Source organism: Oncorhynchus mykiss, chromosome 9 (assembly GCF_013265735.2).
Source record: "Oncorhynchus mykiss isolate Arlee chromosome 9, USDA_OmykA_1.1, whole genome shotgun sequence".
Lineage (NCBI taxonomy): Eukaryota > Metazoa > Chordata > Actinopteri > Salmoniformes > Salmonidae > Oncorhynchus > Oncorhynchus mykiss.
In genome coordinates, this window is record NC_048573.1 from 18,936,429 (window position 1) to 18,953,184 (window position 16,756).

General features: G+C 43.4%; 1 protein-coding gene across 1 annotated transcript; it reads left to right on the forward strand.

Moving 5' to 3' along the window:
• Window positions 1-2,166: 2,166 nt before the first annotated feature.
• Window positions 2,167-13,840, forward strand: LOC110531666 (claudin-7-A-like). Its single transcript, XM_021614985.2, has 4 exons — window positions 2,167-2,765; window positions 10,458-10,622; window positions 12,243-12,327; window positions 13,083-13,840. Exons 1-4 carry the CDS (start codon window positions 2,543-2,545, stop codon window positions 13,255-13,257), a joined length of 648 nt encoding a protein of 215 aa, XP_021470660.2. The 5' UTR covers window positions 2,167-2,542; the 3' UTR covers window positions 13,258-13,840.
• Window positions 13,841-16,756: the final 2,916 nt, after the last annotated feature.

Sequence of the window (16,756 nt, forward strand, 5' to 3'; positions counted from 1 at the left end):
ATCATGTTATAAGCATGCATACGCCTTTATAATGTTATAAACAAGACATTTCAAGTTGTCTCTCTGTATAAAAATACAGAAATGTAAAACACAAGGAGAGCTGTGGTGATTTTAGCGTGTACATTTTGGTGTGTGGGGGGGGGGGGGGGGGGGGTGCATGCCAGCAAAGCCACTACACAACACAACACTAAACATTAATTGCGCTATAACGTTGACGAAAGGTGCCCACAAACTCTTAGGGCCTACATAAAGCTGTCCCAACAGTAGCTAATACAGCGAAAAAATACCATGCTATTGTTTGAGGATAGCGCACAACAACAAAACACTTTTATCACGGCAACTGATTTGATACATTCACTTCGGAAGGTAAATAATATCCTTACATTCAGTAATCTTGCTCTGATTTGTCATCCTGAGGGTCCCCGAGATTAAATGTAGCGGTTTTGTTTGATAAAATCTATTTTTATATTTAAATGTACGAACTGGGTTCCAAAGTTTGACCCCACTGCTGTCTCTGGCTCCACACCCACCCGCCTGGCCATCTAGATGAGTGAAGGTTAGTGTCTTTTCTGTAAGGAAGTTAATGATCCTTCATGTATGACATTCCCGGGAGTGTGTAAACTTTATTTTTTTATTGCTATAGCATTTTTGTATGTTTTCTATAGTTATGCACTTGAAAATGTATAAATTGACCAATTCGGCACATTTGGGTAAACTCCATGAAGATTTGATACAAAATATTGTGTTATGATGTAATTCTTTACTGGATCAGTCTGACACTTTGCACACAAACTGCTGCCATCTTGTGGACAATATCTAAATTACACCTAGAATCCTACATCACTGTCTGGCCTTTCTCTTGCATTTCAAAGAGAGAAAACACATGTTTTTTTTGTTTGTATTATCTTTTACCAGATCGAATGTGTTATATTCTCCTACATTAATTTCAATTTTTCACAAACTTCAAAGTGTTTCCTTTCAAATGGTATCAACAATATGCATATCCCTTCTTCAGGTCCTGAGCTACAATTAAATGTGGGTATGTCATTTGAGGCGGAAATTGAAAAAATAGGTTTTAAGAGGTGAAAGTATACCAAATGATTAGGGTGTGGTACATGGGCTACTAACAGTTTACTACACAACATAGACTTTGCATTACGGTCTTAGCTACAGCATACATATCTACCTGGCATATTACATAATTTATTCAGCAGCAAACAAAACATTTTTGGACTTACCTTGTTGTGCTGTGCTCACTTGAACAGGAAGGTGGCCCGGCGATGCTTCGTGGGGAAATTTTGTCATCAAACGCTGTCAAAGTCTGGCATTCTCTGGATTTATGGTGCTTTCAAGACAACTGGGAACTCAAAAAAAATTGTGATGATGTCAGTGATCTTCAGGTCGTAGATCTAGGCCCGACTTCCGAATTTACAATTCCGAGTTGGATAAAAGTTCAAAATGTATTTTCCCAGTCGTAGCTCGTTTTTCCCGAGTTCCCAGTTGTCTTGAACTCACTAGTCAGATTTTTCAGTTCTGGGTTAACAGTTGTTTTGAGCACGGCACAAATCATGCTTCATTGACAGCATGGCCGATGTTGAATGTTTATAATTTTAAACTATCATTTTAATAATTTCAATCTTAGACTCGGGAGCACACAGCCACTCCACTGAATAGCAGGCTAATGATTGCTTTGCAATGCTTGCAGTTAGCCACTGATTCCTTCCAAACCACTCATTGTTGAATTTGCAATTTCCAACTTGTTGTGTAATGTTTATATCCAATGGCCGATGTGCACCGATACAGTTTATCTATAATTTATCTTCATTTTTTCTCTTTATATAAGAAGGATTAAAAAGGATTTGCCAGTAGATTGTCAACTTGATTTATGATGATGACTGCAAGCTAAGATTTTGATAGTATGATGTTGACATGACCAGTCCAATCAAAGCTATTGTAGATATGTCGATTTTTTTTTCAACGGATAAAGCCTGGGAACACCTGTCAGCTAAGCAACGCTGGCATTCTGAAGCTGAACAAATAGTTACCGTCAGCCCGGTAGGAACTGTACGGTTGTTTTACAGTACCCACTTGCTCGAGAAACAATTGTAGCTTCCCTGGAATGAAGAAGTAGCATGGCCAATGGGCGTGACATAACGGTAAGGGCCCTGGGAGGAGGGGATGCGAGAAGAGACCTCTCACGCATCACCGGGCACGGTGACTGGACACACACACCCCCTCGCAGGCCCTCATGCAGAATTTAAATCCCCCTTCCCGCAAGCTCAGCACTACTATTCAAGGTGCGGCTCAAGCTATAACAGGTGGAAAGGAGATCAAGAACCACAACAAGATTGTGTTTACTGACGCTATCCTGACGCGTTTAATGAAGATAGGTAGATCCACCTTGCATATATAGACTGCATTAAGATAACCGTTGTGTGCCTTTGGACACGCACAAAAGGATTCATAGTTTTTTCATCAACAGAAACGTATTTATTTAGACATTTAGACAAAAATAATTGACAAAATAATTTTATTTTTAAAGATGGCAAATTCGGGAATTCAACTTTTAGGATTCGCCCTGTCACTCGTCGGTGTCATTGCACTTATCGTGGGGACCATTCTTCCACAGTGGAAGATGTCTGCACACGTAGGAGACAACATCATAACGGCGGTTGCCATGTACCAAGGACTATGGATGTCATGCGCTTTTCAGAGCACAGGGCAGCTCCAATGTAAAATCTACGACTCGATCCTGCAGCTAGACGGTGAGTATAAATAAACGAAATATTTATTCGACCGTTATATTTCTATGACGGTATGCGCGTCCTGTGCGCACCTCACGCACTGTGAATTACGCATGCATATAACCCGATCGGCTATCTTATTATCAAAGGAGGAATGTCATGAGTATGGTGACTTGTTTCGGGAAAGTCTCACGTTGTACCAGTAAATGGAATTGATTGACGGGAGATACAGGTGAGCAGACATCTGAGCAGACACCTGAGACGGTCAGCTGAGGTCCCCACCCATTTTCCTATGGAGAAGTTCTTGTTCAATGGAGCACATTGGTGTCACTGATAAAGGGACTTCGGGACTGTTCGTCATTTAATTGCCCCTCTCATGGTTATCATTTAATAGCGCCTTTTGTATTATTATACAGTGCGATACTGTTAACTCCTTTCCAGGTGCCACACTCACTGACACTTCAATCACTCTGGATATTACTCTTGAAAAATCAATTACAAACGTATCTGACATTTACTCTTATCAGAACCCCATTGAACACCTGGAGTTCTCAATCCTGTTACTGTTCCCGGCAACCTCTGCCCACCTCCCAACCCATTTTCCCCTCCCCTCTCTGCTGTCTATTCTCAAATGGCTGTGCTGGTCCACCCCCAAGGTGGTAAGGCCCCGACTGGCATGCCCCCTGCCCATTCATCACCCACTATACCCTGGCATAGAAAGGTGGCACAGGGAGGGTGCTGACTGGGGCTCCAGATGCCAGAGATGTCCTGGTCCTAACTAACTAACTAACTAACTAACTAATTAACGGTGAACAACCAAAAGAGTTGCCATTGCAACAGCAACACAGTAATCTGTGCAGGAATTTTACGCCCTTCCCCTCCCTCTTCCTCCCACCTCGGTTTGCCCCAGACCCTTAGGGCACCATAATGAAGAGAACCTGGGTGTAATTTGATATAACTCCCCATCTACTCTTCTTGGTTTCTCATGTCATACTGGTTGGTGAGAGGGATTTCATTGAACAGAGATGCCTGTTCAGATTTAGAACACTTAGAGTTCCAGTTTTTACTGGCTGTAACTGCTGACAGTGAGCAGGTTTGGGGGTTCTAGGAATGGTACGGAGGGGGGGTCAGGGTGGCACTGTGGAGTACAGAGGGGTGAGGGTGGCACCGTGGGGTACAGGGTGGGGAGTCTGGGTGGCACTGTGGAGTACAGAGGGGTGAGGGTGGCACCGTGGGGTACAGGGTGGGGAGTCTGGGTGGCACTGTGGAGTACAGAGGGGTGAGGGTGGCACCGTGGGGTACAGGGTGGGGAGTCTGGGTGGCACCGTGGGGTACAGGGGGGTTAGGGTGATATTCCATGGTATTCCCAATTTGCATGCTTGGCATGCCCTCATTGTGTTTAGAATTTGGCAGAGGAGGAATTTTTCTTCCTTCCTTCCTTCCTTCCTTCCTTCCTTCCTTCCTCTCTCCTCCTCCATCCCTCCATCCACCCATCCCTCCCTCCCTTTCTCCCTTTCTCCGTTTCTCAGGCCTGGAGTTTTTTTTTGTGAACTCAGGAATGGCCTGGACTGGCACAGACTGGTTTGGGGTGGCCTCTGCTTCTCCCTCTCTGTCAGTTTTATGAGATGTGGTGACAGATTAGGGGGTCCTGACAGTAGCTTTCAATCCCCCCTCCCCTAAACAACAGCAGACTGTGTGATCATGCTCTCCACAGCCGACGTGGAGAAAGGGAGAAAGGGTGAAAGGGAGAAAGGGAGGGAGGGAGGGAGGGAGGGAAGAGAGAGAGAGAGAGAGAGAGGAAGGAAGGAAGGAAGGAAGGAAGGAAGGAAGGAAGGAAGGAAGGAAGGAAGGAAGGAAGGAAGGAAGGAAGGAAGGAAGGAAGGAAGGAAGGAAGGAAGGAAGGAAGGAAGGAAGGAAGGAAGGAAGGAAAGAAAGAAAGAAAGAAAGAAAGAAAGAAAGAAAGAAAGAAAGAAAGAAAGAAAGAAAGAAAGAAAGAAAGAAAGAAAGAAAGAAAGAAAGAAAGAAAGAAAGAAAGAAGGAAGGAAGGAAGGAAGGAAGGAAAAATTCCTCTTCTGCTATATTCTAAACACAATGAGGGCATGCCAGGCATGCAAATTGGGGATACCAGGAATATCACCCTAACCCCCCTGTACCCCACGGTGCCACCATTGCAATAAATAGACCTCTGAACCTTTCACCTATTACTACCTGTCAGGGCAAGGAGATTGAGGTTGTAACCTCATATAAATATCTTGGTATTTTAATTGATGACGGCTTCTCTTTTAAATTGCATATTCAACAACTTACAAAAAAATTTAAGCTGAAATTGGGATTTTATTTTAGGAATAAGGCCTGTTTTTCTTTTGAAGCCAGAAGGAGGCTAGTATCAGCTACATTTATGCCTTTACTAGACTATGGGGATATTTTATATATGAATGCTTCCGCTCAGTGTTTGAGATCAATTGACACTCTTTACCATGGTACTTTAAGATTTATTTTAAACTGCAAAACCCTTACGCACCACTGCACTTTGTATACCAGGGTTGGCTGGCCTTCTCTAGTCACTCGTAGGCTCAGTCACTGGTATACTTTTATTTACAAAGCCATTTTGGGTTTACTACCTTTTTATTTGTGCATTTTCAGAAATATGGTGGGTACTCTCTTCGTTCGCTGGACTTTATCCTGCTAACTGTTCCAAATGTCCGAACTGAATTTGGTAAAAGGGCTTTTATGTACTCTGCGCCATCGTCTTGGAATACCTTACAAAATACTTTTAAACTGGAAGAACTTGTCCCGATTGTAGTTTTTTATGTTGTCTGTCTGTCATTTTTTTGTAATGACTTGGTGCTGCCTATCTTGGCAAGGGCGCTCTTGTAAAAGAGATTTTAATCTCAATGAGCCCTTCCTGGTTAAAGAAAGGTTCCAATTTTGTTTTTAAATGTAAGACCTTCAGTCAAATTAAAATCAAATTGTATTTGTCACATGCTGCCAAATACAACAGGTGTAGATCTTACAGTGAAATGCTTACTTAAAGACCTTAACCAACAATGCCGTTTTAAGAAAATACCCCCCCCCAAATTTTTTTTATAATAATAAGAGAGAAGAAAAACAAATAATTAAAGAGCAGCAGTAAATAACAATAGCGGGGTTATATACAGGGGGTACAGAGTGTCAATGTGTCAATGTGCGGGGACACATTGTCGAGGTAGTTGAGGTAATTATGTACATGCAGGTATGGTTACTATAGTGGCTATGCATAGATGATAAGAGAGAGAAGCAGCAGCGTGGGGGGGGGGGGGGGGGGGGTGAAAATATTTTGGGTAGCCATTTGATTAGCTGTTCAGGAGTCTTATGGCTTGGGGGTAGAAGCTGTGTAGAAGCCTCATGGAGCTAGAATTGGCGCTCCGGTACCGCTTGCCGAGCGGTAGCAGAGAGAACAATCTATGACTTGGATAGCTGGAGTCTTTGACAATTTTTAGGGCCTTCCTCTGACATCGCCTGGTTCAGAGGTCCTGGATGGCAGAAGGCTGGGCCCCGGTGATGTACTTGGCTGTACGCACTACCCTCTGTAGTGCCTTGTGGTCAGAGGCCGAGCAGTTGCCATACAAGGAAGTGATGCAACCCGTCAGGATGCTCTCGATGGTGCAGCTGTAAAACCTTTTGAGGATCTGAGGACCCATGCCAAATCTTTTCAGTCTCCTGAGGGGGAATAGGTTTTGTCTTGCCCTCTTCACAACTGTCTTGGTGTGCTTGGACCATGTTAGTTTGTTGGTGGTGTGGAAGCCAAGCTTTCAACCTGCTCCACTACAGCCCTGTCAATGAGAATGGTGGCTTGATCGGTCCTCCTTTTCCTGTAGTCCACAATCATCTCCTTTGTCTTGATCAAGTTGGGGGAGAGGTTGTTGTCCTTGCACCACACGGTCAGGTCTCACCTCCTCCCTATTGGTTGTCTCATCGTTGTCGGTGATCAGGCTGTTGTGTCATCAGCAAACGTAATGATGGTGTTAGAGTTGTGGCTGGCGTGCAGTCATGAGTAAACAGGGATACAGGAGGGGACTGAGCATGCACCCTGAGGGGCCCCCGTGTTGAGGATCAGCGTGGCGGATGTGTTGTTACCTACCTTACCACCTAGGGGCGGCCCGTCAGGAAGTCCAGGATCCAGTTGCAGAGGGAGGTGTTTAGTCCCATGGTCTTTAGTGTAGTGATGAGCTTTGAGGGCACTATGGTGTTGAAGGCTGAGCTGTAGTCAATGAATAGCATTCTCACGTAGGTGTTCCTTTTGTCCAGGTGTGAAAGGGCAGTGTGGAGTGCAATAGAGATTGCATCATCTGTGGATTTGTTGGTGCGGTATGCAAATTGGATTGGGTCTAGTGTTTCTGGGATGATGGTGTTGATGGGAGCCATGACCAGCCTTTCAAAGCATTTCATGGTTACAGACGTGAGTGCTATGGGTTGGTAGTCATGTAAGCAGGTTACCTTAGTGTTCTTGGGCACAGGGACTATGGTGGTCTGCTTGACACATGTTGGTATAACAGACTCAGACAGGGAGAGGATGAAAATGTCAGTGAAGATACTTGCCAGTTGGTAAGCACATGCTCGGGGAACACGTTCTGGTAATTCGCCTGGCTCAGAGGCCTTGTGAATGTTGACCTCTGATACACTCATGCATGTTTCAGTGTTACTTGCCTCAAAGCGATTATAGATAAATAAAGTTATTTAGCTCGTCTGGCAGGCTCGTGTCACTTGGCAGCTATTGGCTGTGCTTCCCTTTGTAGTCTGTAATAGTTTGCAAGCCCTGCCACATCCAACGAGCATCGGAGCCGGTATAGTACGATCCGATCTTAGTCCTCTATTGACGCTTTGCCTGTTTGATGGTTTGTCAGAGGGCATAGCGGGATTTCATATAAGCTTCCGGGTTAGAGTCCCGTTCCTTGAAAGCGGTGGCTGTACCCTTTAGCTCAGTGCGAATGTTGCCTGTAATCGATGGCTTCTGGTTGGGGTATGTACGTACAGTCACTGTGGGGACAACGTCCTCGATGCACTCATTGATAAAGCCAGTGACTGATGTGGTGTACTCCTCAATGCCATCGGAAGAATCCCAGAACATATTCCAGTCTGTGTTGGCAAAACAGTTCTGTAGTTTAGCATCTGCTTCATCTGACCACTTTTTTATAGACCGAGTCACTGGTGCTTCCTGCTTTAATTTGTGCTTGTAAGCAGGAATCAGGAGGATAGCGTTATAGTTAGATTTGCCAAATGGAGGGCGAGGGAGAGCTTTGTACTGTGTGGAGTAAAGGTGGTCTAGATTTTTTTCCCCTCTGGTTGCACGTTTAACATTCTGATAGAAATTCAGTAAAACTGATTTAAGTTTTCCTGCATTAAAGTTACCGGACACTAGGAGCGCCGCCTCTGGATGAGCGTTTTCCTGTTTGCTAATGGTGGAATACTGCTCATTGAGTGCGGTATTAGTGCCAACATTGCTTTGTGGTGGTATATAGACAGCTACAAAAAATACAGATCTACAGCTTAACATGAGATGCTCTACCTCAGGCGAGCAAAACTTTGACACTTCCTTGGATATCGTGCACCAGCTGTTGTTTACATAAATGTCTAGGCACCCACCCCGTGTCTTACCAGAGGCTGCTGTTCTGTTTTGCCAATAGAGTGTGTAACCCGCCAGTCTTATGTTCTTAATGTCGTCGTTCAGCCAAGACTCGGTGAAACATAAGATATTACAGTTTTTAATGTCCTGTTGGTAGGCTATACGTGCTTTCAGTTCGCCTCATTTATTTTCCAGCGATTGAATGTTAGCTAGTAGAACGGAACGCAAGGGCAGATTAGCCACTCATCGGCTGATCCTCGCAAGGCACCCTGATCTTTTGCTTCGAAATCTCTGTTTCCTTCTCCAGCGAATCATGGGGATCGGTGCCTGATCGGGTGTCTGCAGTATATCCTCGTGTCCAACTCATTGAAGAAGTACTCCTTGTCCAATTTGAGGTAAATATAATCCCAGTTCTGATGTCCAGAAGCTCTTTTCGGTCATAAGAGACGGTAGCAGCAACATTATGTACAAAACGAACAATACGAACAATGCAAAAAAAAAAATTGCATGATTGGTTGAGAGCCGATAATACGGCAGCCCTACCCTCCGGCACCATCAGAAACAGGTCAACATTCACAAGGCCTTAGGGCCAGACAGATTACCAGGACGTGTTCTCCGAGCATGCGCTGACCAACTGGCATGTGTCTTCACTGACATTTTCAATCTCTTCCTGTCTGAGTCTGTAATACCAACATGTTTCAAGCAGACCACCATAGTCCCTGTGCCCAAGAACACTAAGGTAACCTGCCTAAAAGACTACCGACCCGTAGCACTCAAGTCTGTAATCATGAAGTGCTTTGAAAGGCTGGTCATGGCTCACATCAACACCATTATCCCAGAAACCTTAGACCCACTCCAATTTGCATACTGCCCCGAAAGATCCACAGATAATGCAATCTCTATTGCACTCCACACTGCCCTTTCACACCTGGACAAAAGGATGGCAACTGTTCAGCCTCCGACCGCAAGGCACTACAGAGGGTAGTGCTTACGACCCAGTACATCACCAGGGCCAAGCTTCCAGACATTCAGGACCTTTATACCAGGCGGTGTCAGAGGAAGGCCCAAAAAATTGTCAAAGACTCCATCCACCCAAGTCAGAGACTGTTCTCTCTGCTACCGCACGGCAAGCGGTACCAAAGTGCCAAGTCTAGGTACAATATTCTTCTAAACAGCTTCTACCCCCAAGCCACAAGACTCCTGAACATCTAATAAAATAGCTACCCAAACTATTTGCATTGCCCTCTTCTACGCTGTTGCTACTCTCTGTTATTATCTATGCATAGTCACTTTAATAACTCTACCTACATGTACATATTACCTCAATTACCTCAACACTGGTGCCCCCGCACCTTTACTCTGAACCGGTACCTCCTGTATGTAGTTCCGCTATTGTTATTTTTCTGCTGCTCTTTAATTATTTGCTATTTTTATCTCTTACTTTTTTTGGGGGGGGGGGGGATTTTCTTAAAACTGCATTTATTTATTTAGTTTTATCTAACCTTTATTTCACTAGGCAAGTCAGTTAAGAACAAATTCTTATTTACAATGACGGCCTAGCAAAAGGCAAAAGGCCTCCTGTGGGGAAGTGGGCTGGAATTAAAAATACAAAATAAATCAAATATAAATATAGGACAAAACACACATCACGACAAGAGAGACAACACAACACAACATAAAGAGAGACATAAGACAACATAATAGCAAGGCAGCAACACATGACAACACAGCATGGTAGTAACACAACATAACAACAACATGGTAGCAACACAACATGGTAGCAGCCCAAAACATGGTACAAACATTGTTGGTTAAGAGCTTGTAAGTAAGCATTTCACAGTAAGGTGCTGCTGTATTCGGCGCATGTGACAAATTAAATTTGATTTGGAAGAGAGAGAGAGATGGAGAGAGAGAGGGGGGTAGAGGTGTAGAGAGACTTGCTGATCTTTTATTTTAATTTTAAATTCTGCAATATATCCCACAAGTCTATAAATTAAAGCTATCTATAGCTGTGCCACACCTCTCTCTCCCTCACTATCTTGCTACTCCTTTCCCTCCTCTCCCTTTCCTGCTCTGGTGTGTGTGTGTATGTATGTGCGTGTGTTTCTCAGGCACTCTCCAGGCCACTCGTGCCCTGATGATTGTTGGCATCATCGTATCCATCGCTGGGCTGGGCGTGGCCACCATGGGCATGAAGTGTACCACCTGCGGAGGAAACAACAAAATGTGGAAGTCTCGCACCGCCATGACTGGAGGTGTCATTCTACTGGTTGGAGGTGTGTGTGTGTGTGTGTGTGTGTGTGTGTGTGTGTGTGTGTGTGTGTGTGTGTGTGTGTGTGTGTGTGTGTGTGTGTGTGTGTGTGTGTGTGTGTGTGTGTGTGTGTGTGTGTGTGTGTGTGTGTGTGTGTGTGTGTGTGTGTGTGTGTGTGTGTGTGAGAGAGAGAGAGAGAGAGAGCTATGTTGGAGGGGCTATAGAGAGCGATCAGAATAATCACCACAAGCGGTATATGTTCTTAGGGTCCAGAGTTTTCCTTACATGGTCAAATGACTTGGTCATGACAATCTCAGGGCCCTACTTTTTTTAAACATTATTTCTAAGCTGGTCTGAGATCTGTGCTTATTATGTCACTTCGTCATTCTGGTCCCTAACAGGGGCATGGCTATATAGAGAGATCAAGAGAATCATCCCAGGCATATACTGTATTTTTCTTTATGTGTAGGCACTTCTTATTTAACATTACATGAAAAGATCTGTGTTAGAGGTCACTTGGTCATTCTGGTTCAGCGTCTGAGATCTTAGAGAGTACCGTATGTAGGAGGTTTGACCCTCTATCTGGCCACCAGCTGCTCTCCCACTCATCTAAGCCTGACGAAGACCTTTGATTTGAAACGTTGTGCAATAAAAGTCACACTCATGTACCCAGGTTCCCCTGGAGGTCACATAGGGAGAGAATGGGGGATTTTTTACTGACTATGTGGCTTAGGGCCTCCCGGGTGGCACAGTGGTTAAGGGTGCTGTACTGCAGCGCCAGCTGGGCCATCAGAGACTCTGGGTTCGCGCCCAGGCTCTGTCACGACCGGGAGGTCCGTGGGGCGATGCACAATTGGCCTAGTGTCCTCTGGGTTAGGGAGGGCTTGGCCGGTAGGGATGTCCTTTTCTCATCGTGCACCAGCGACTCCTGTGGCGGGCCGTGCGCACTCTGACACATTGGTGCGGCTGGCTTCCGGGTTGGATGCGCACTGTGTTAAGAAGCAGCGTGGCTTGGTTGGGTTGTGAATTGGAGGACGCATGACTTTCAACCTTCGTCTCTCCCGAGCCTGTACGGGAGTTGTAGCGATGAGACAATATAGTAGCTACTAAAAACAATTGGATATCACGAAAAAGGGGTAAAATTCTTCTTTTTTTAAATAAATAAATTTTTAAAAAGACTATGGCTATTACTCTGACACTATTCCTTGTTTAGTGCATTACTTTTGACTAGGGCCTATAGGGATCTGGTCAAAAGTAGTGCACTATATAGGGAATAGTGTGCTATTTGGGATGCTGGTTGCCTGCATCATGGCAAATATGTCCACATATAAGAGGTAATTATTAACTCTCATCAGACAATGGCAGTAAAATCTAATGGTTAGGGCCTGTTATTCACAAAGGGTCTCAGAATAGAAGTGCTGATCTAGGATCCGTTCATTATTTTAGATTATAATTAATGGACGGGGGGACTAGATTTTTGCTCATTTGAAGACTCATAGGTCAATGGCAGTAAACAGCTAATGACTGGAACTCGATAGCTAGCCTCCCATTGACTACTTGAGTGTATGGCTCCCCTCTCTCAAATACCTCTTTATGATGTCTCGATGTACTGATCTGTCTGTATCTGTTTGATCTTCTCCTTCAGCTCTGTGTGCATTAGTGGCCTGCTCGTGGTTCGCTCATAATCTCATCCGGGCCTTCTATAACCCGTATTCTCCTGTCAACACCAAGTAAGTATCCCTACAAAATTCCTGAATGTATTGGCCTTTCCCTTCTATTGAGTGGTCTTATTTTTAAAAAAAAGTCCAATAAGCAGAAATCGCACCAACATTTCCTGGCTTCTAAAATTCGAATAGTTCACCAAATATCAGTTTGTGCCAAAACAAACAACCCCTAGTGTAGTGCAGGGGTAGGTAGCCATGGTCCTCGTTGAATGCCGCATCCACTTCATGTTTTTTTTATTTAACTGACCTGGAAGACCAGGTGTGTTGAATTTAGGCAATCACTGAACTAATCAATTTACTCAATTGGGCAGGTGGGGTGCCTAGTTGGGACAAAGGGTTGCCTAACCCTGGGTTAGAGAATCATTGTATCATCTGAACCACTATGAAATGTATTTTCAATAACCAAAAATATTATATTTTCAGATGTTTGAATCTGGTGTACAAAAACTAAAGTAAAAGACACAAAAACGAAACGAGAAAAAAAATGAACGAGAAGCATAGAAATAGAGCACATAGAAGAGAGCTATCACTTCTTAGACTTGCTTTCAATGCGAATTACATATCTATAACTACCATTTCTATGTGCAGTAATACCTATCAAGCAAAGTTGGCTTGGCGCCGTCTTAAGTCTTTGATTATGGACTTAAAATAATGCAAGGCTGGAGAAAAAATGTGCACACCACATGGCTTTCCAGAAGAATAATGTAAGAACACTGTTCTAGAACAACGTCTCACTCTTCTCTCCATCTCCCCAATAACAGGTTTGAGTTTGGGGCAGCCATCTTCATCGCCTGGGGGGGTTCTTTCCTGGACCTGCTGGGGGGAGCTATGCTGGCATCTTCCTGCCCCAGGAGTAAAAAGCCGGTGCCCAAATACCCTGTCATGAGTGGCGTGAGTGCTCTCTCACCATCCAGCAGCACCAAGGAGTACGTGTGAGCTAAATTATGCTGCCAGATTATAATGAGATTCACAGAAATTGTTGTGAGGTTTACAGATATGCCCACACCCCACCCCACCCCAGCAGGACCGTTGTGATGTCTCTCACCCGCTCCCAAAATTCCACAATTGTTTATGAGTGGGCCTCACAAATACACTATAATTGGTTATTGGATCCCCCTTATATTATGTTTTAGGGTGCATGTTCTCGTATTACACAAACACACACACACTTCTCTTATTACAGCCAAGATGCAGCATCATGGCAAACACTCACCTCCCTGTAAGAAACACTGTCTACTTAAATGAACATTTCCATTGTAATTGAAGGTAGTCAATTAAACTTGTTGTGGTGCTAAGGTCCTACTCTTGGCATACTCATGGGACAGCTATGTATGTAAAATAGGAAACGGGACTAGCGCACCACCAATACTTTTACAATGGAGTTTTTTGTAGACATGACCATCTCCAATTGTGTTCAATGTTCAATCCAAGTGGAACTTCACACTAGTTGTGAGTGACTGTATACGCTATGGTGAATCACCGGACAATTCACTGTTGCACTCCAAAAGGGGGGGGGGGGGGGGGGGGGGCTTTTCATACAGGCCTGCAATGTACTCTGTCCCATTATAAAATCTCTCAGAACAGTGATTCTCAACAGGTGCATTATTACAAGAAGTGTTTGTTTTTATTATTGTACTACGTAATATACAGTGCATTCGGAAAGAATTCAGACCACTTCCCTTTATCCACATGTTGTTGCATTACAGCCTTTATCTAAAATGTGTCAAATAAAATAAAATCCTCACCAATCTACATGCAATGTCCCATAACGACAAAGCAAAAATAGGTTTAGAAGTTATTGCAAATGTATTAAAACATTTTTTTTTAAAGAAATACCTTATTTACATAACTATTCAGACACTGCTATGAGACTCGAAATTGAGCTCAGGTGCATCCTGTTTCCATTGATCATCCTTGAGATGTTTCTACAACTTGATTGGAGTCCACCTGTGGTAAATTCAATTGATTGGACATGATTTGGAAAGACACACACCTGTCTATATAAAGGTCCCACAGTTGACAGTGCATGTCAGAGCAAAAACCAAGCCATGACGTCGAAGGGATTGTCAGTAGAGCTCCGAGACAGGATTGTGTCAAGGCACAGATCTGGGGAAGGGTACCAAAAAATGTCTGCAGCAAGGTCCTCAAGAAAACAGTGACCTCCACGATTCTTAAATGGAAGAAGTTTGGCACCAGCAAATCTCTTCCTAGAGCTGGCCACCCGCCCAAACTAAGCAATCGTGGAGGTGACCAAGAACCTGATGGTCACTATGACAGAGCTCCAGAGTTCCTCCGTGGAGATGGGAGAGCCTTCCAGAAGGACAACAATCTCTGCAGCACTCCACCAATCAGGCCAGACAGAAGCCACTCCTCAGTAAAAGGCACATGACAGCCCACTTGGAGTTTGCCAAAAGGCACCTAAAGGACTCTCAGATCATGAGAAACAAAATTATCTGGTTTGATGAAACCAAGATTGAACTCTTTGGCCTGAATTCCAAGTGTTATGTCTGGAGGAAACCTGGCACCATCCCTACGGTGAAGCATGGTGGTGGCAGTATCATTCTGTGGGGATGTTTTTCAGCGGCAGGGACTGGGAGACTTGTCAGGATCGAGGGAAAGATGAACCTGCCCCAGAGTGCTCAGGACCTCAGGATGGGGCGAAGGTTCACCTTCCAACAGGACAACCCTAAGCACACAGCCAAGACATTGCAGGAGTGGCTTCGGGACAAGTCTCTGAATGTCCTTGAGTGGCCCAGTCAGAGCCCGGATTTGAACCCGATTGAACATCTCTGGAGAGACCTGGAAATAGCTGTGCAGCGATAATCCCCATCCAACCTGACAGAGCTTGAGAGGATCTGCAGAGAAGAATGGAAGAGATTCTCCAATACAGGTGTGCCAAGCTTGTAGCTTCATACCCAAGAAGACTCGAGGCTGTAATAGATGCCAAAGATTCTTCAACAAAGTACTAGAGAGTCTGAACACTTATGTAAATGTGATATTTCAGTTTTCAAAATTTCTACAAACCTGTTTTTTCTTTGTCATTATGGGGTATTGTGTATAGATTGATGAGGGGGGAAAACGATTTCATCCATTTTAGAATAACGCTGTGACGTAACAAAATGTGGAAACAGTCAAGGTGTCTGAATACTTTCTGAATGCACTGTACATTATCATCAAACTTGGATTATTATGTGTTTTATCATTTGTTCATGATTCTGTATGAAGGCATGCTCTGTTCTGATGTCCACACTAGCATTCTACTTAGGATGGAACAATTTATTTGGGACGCATTATAGATAGTATGCTAGTGGTGTTCTTAGAATGTAGCCTGTGTTTTAAATGTAGCAGACTACAGTAGTACCATTCCTAAGTGCTAGCGTAGTTCAGTTCAGCCTTGTATTTTTGCCTTTGGCTTTAAACAGCATAAGGAATATTGGATCTTTGTGCTGCACATTACGAAGCTTAACCATCCTGCATTTGTCTGAAAAAGATGTTCAGCAGAATTTTAATGCTGGGTCCTTTTGTATTTGTTTGTTGTAAGCATATAAATGAAATTGCTACATAGTAATTACTAGGTTACTTATTTGTAATAGTTCTACGGTTGTAGGATTAAGATGTTCTGAAAGGTTTTTAGAAATGTTTGTTTTAATAAAATGCAGTTTTAGTTTTTTTTCTCTATCTAGCCCATTTTTTTTAATTATTGAAAAGTTGGATCAATGTTTTTTTCTCATCACAATAGTTGAAATGCAATGTCTTAACTGTCAACATCTCATTATACAACAAGTCTGGTAGTAAAATACACAACAGGAATATTATACAGCTTGTGATGTGTTTTTTGGCGTATTTGGCTGTTTAGAAGTTTGACATAGCGTAATTCTGGAGGATGCTTAGCAATCAAATGTTACATTAAAAAAGAAAAGCTCCTCTTTTATTTAAAATAATACATTATTATGCAAAACTCCTCCCATTTTCATGCAAATGCTCCCAATGCACATAACAATTCCATCCATTTAAGTCATGTGATTGTGAAAGCATCACAATGAGCTATGATATGAAATGCAATGTTTCACTGAAAGACGTGAACAAAGTGTACAAGAAAGTTACAGGCTTTGGTTAGGTCAATATTGTCCATATGACATTGAAACAGTGTGTGTGTCTCAAACAGCACCATTTTCCTATATAGTGCACTACTTTTGACCAGGGCCCATAGGTCCCATGTAAGGAATAGGGTGCCATTTGGGACTAAGTCAATATTATTATAATATTTAAACACCAAAGAAGAAAGTAGCCCTTCTAGACAGGAAAATTGTCCTGACATGTTTTGATGCTTCAATAGAATCTGTGCATAGAAATATGTAAAATTTCATCATCACATACAATTTAACAGTCATTCCCACAAAGTGTACCATTACGCCATAATATGAAAAACAACATA

Coding starts and splice junctions, on each gene's coding strand:
- LOC110531666 (XM_021614985.2), top strand. CDS start 2,543: ATGGCAAATTCGGGAATTCAACTTTTAGGATTCGCCCTGTCACTCGTC. Junction 2,766..10,457: donor CTCGATCCTGCAGCTAGACG/GTGAGTATAAAT, acceptor TGTGTTTCTCAG/GCACTCTCCAGGCCACTCGT. Junction 12,328..13,082: donor TATTCTCCTGTCAACACCAA/GTAAGTATCCCT, acceptor CCCCAATAACAG/GTTTGAGTTTGGGGCAGCCA.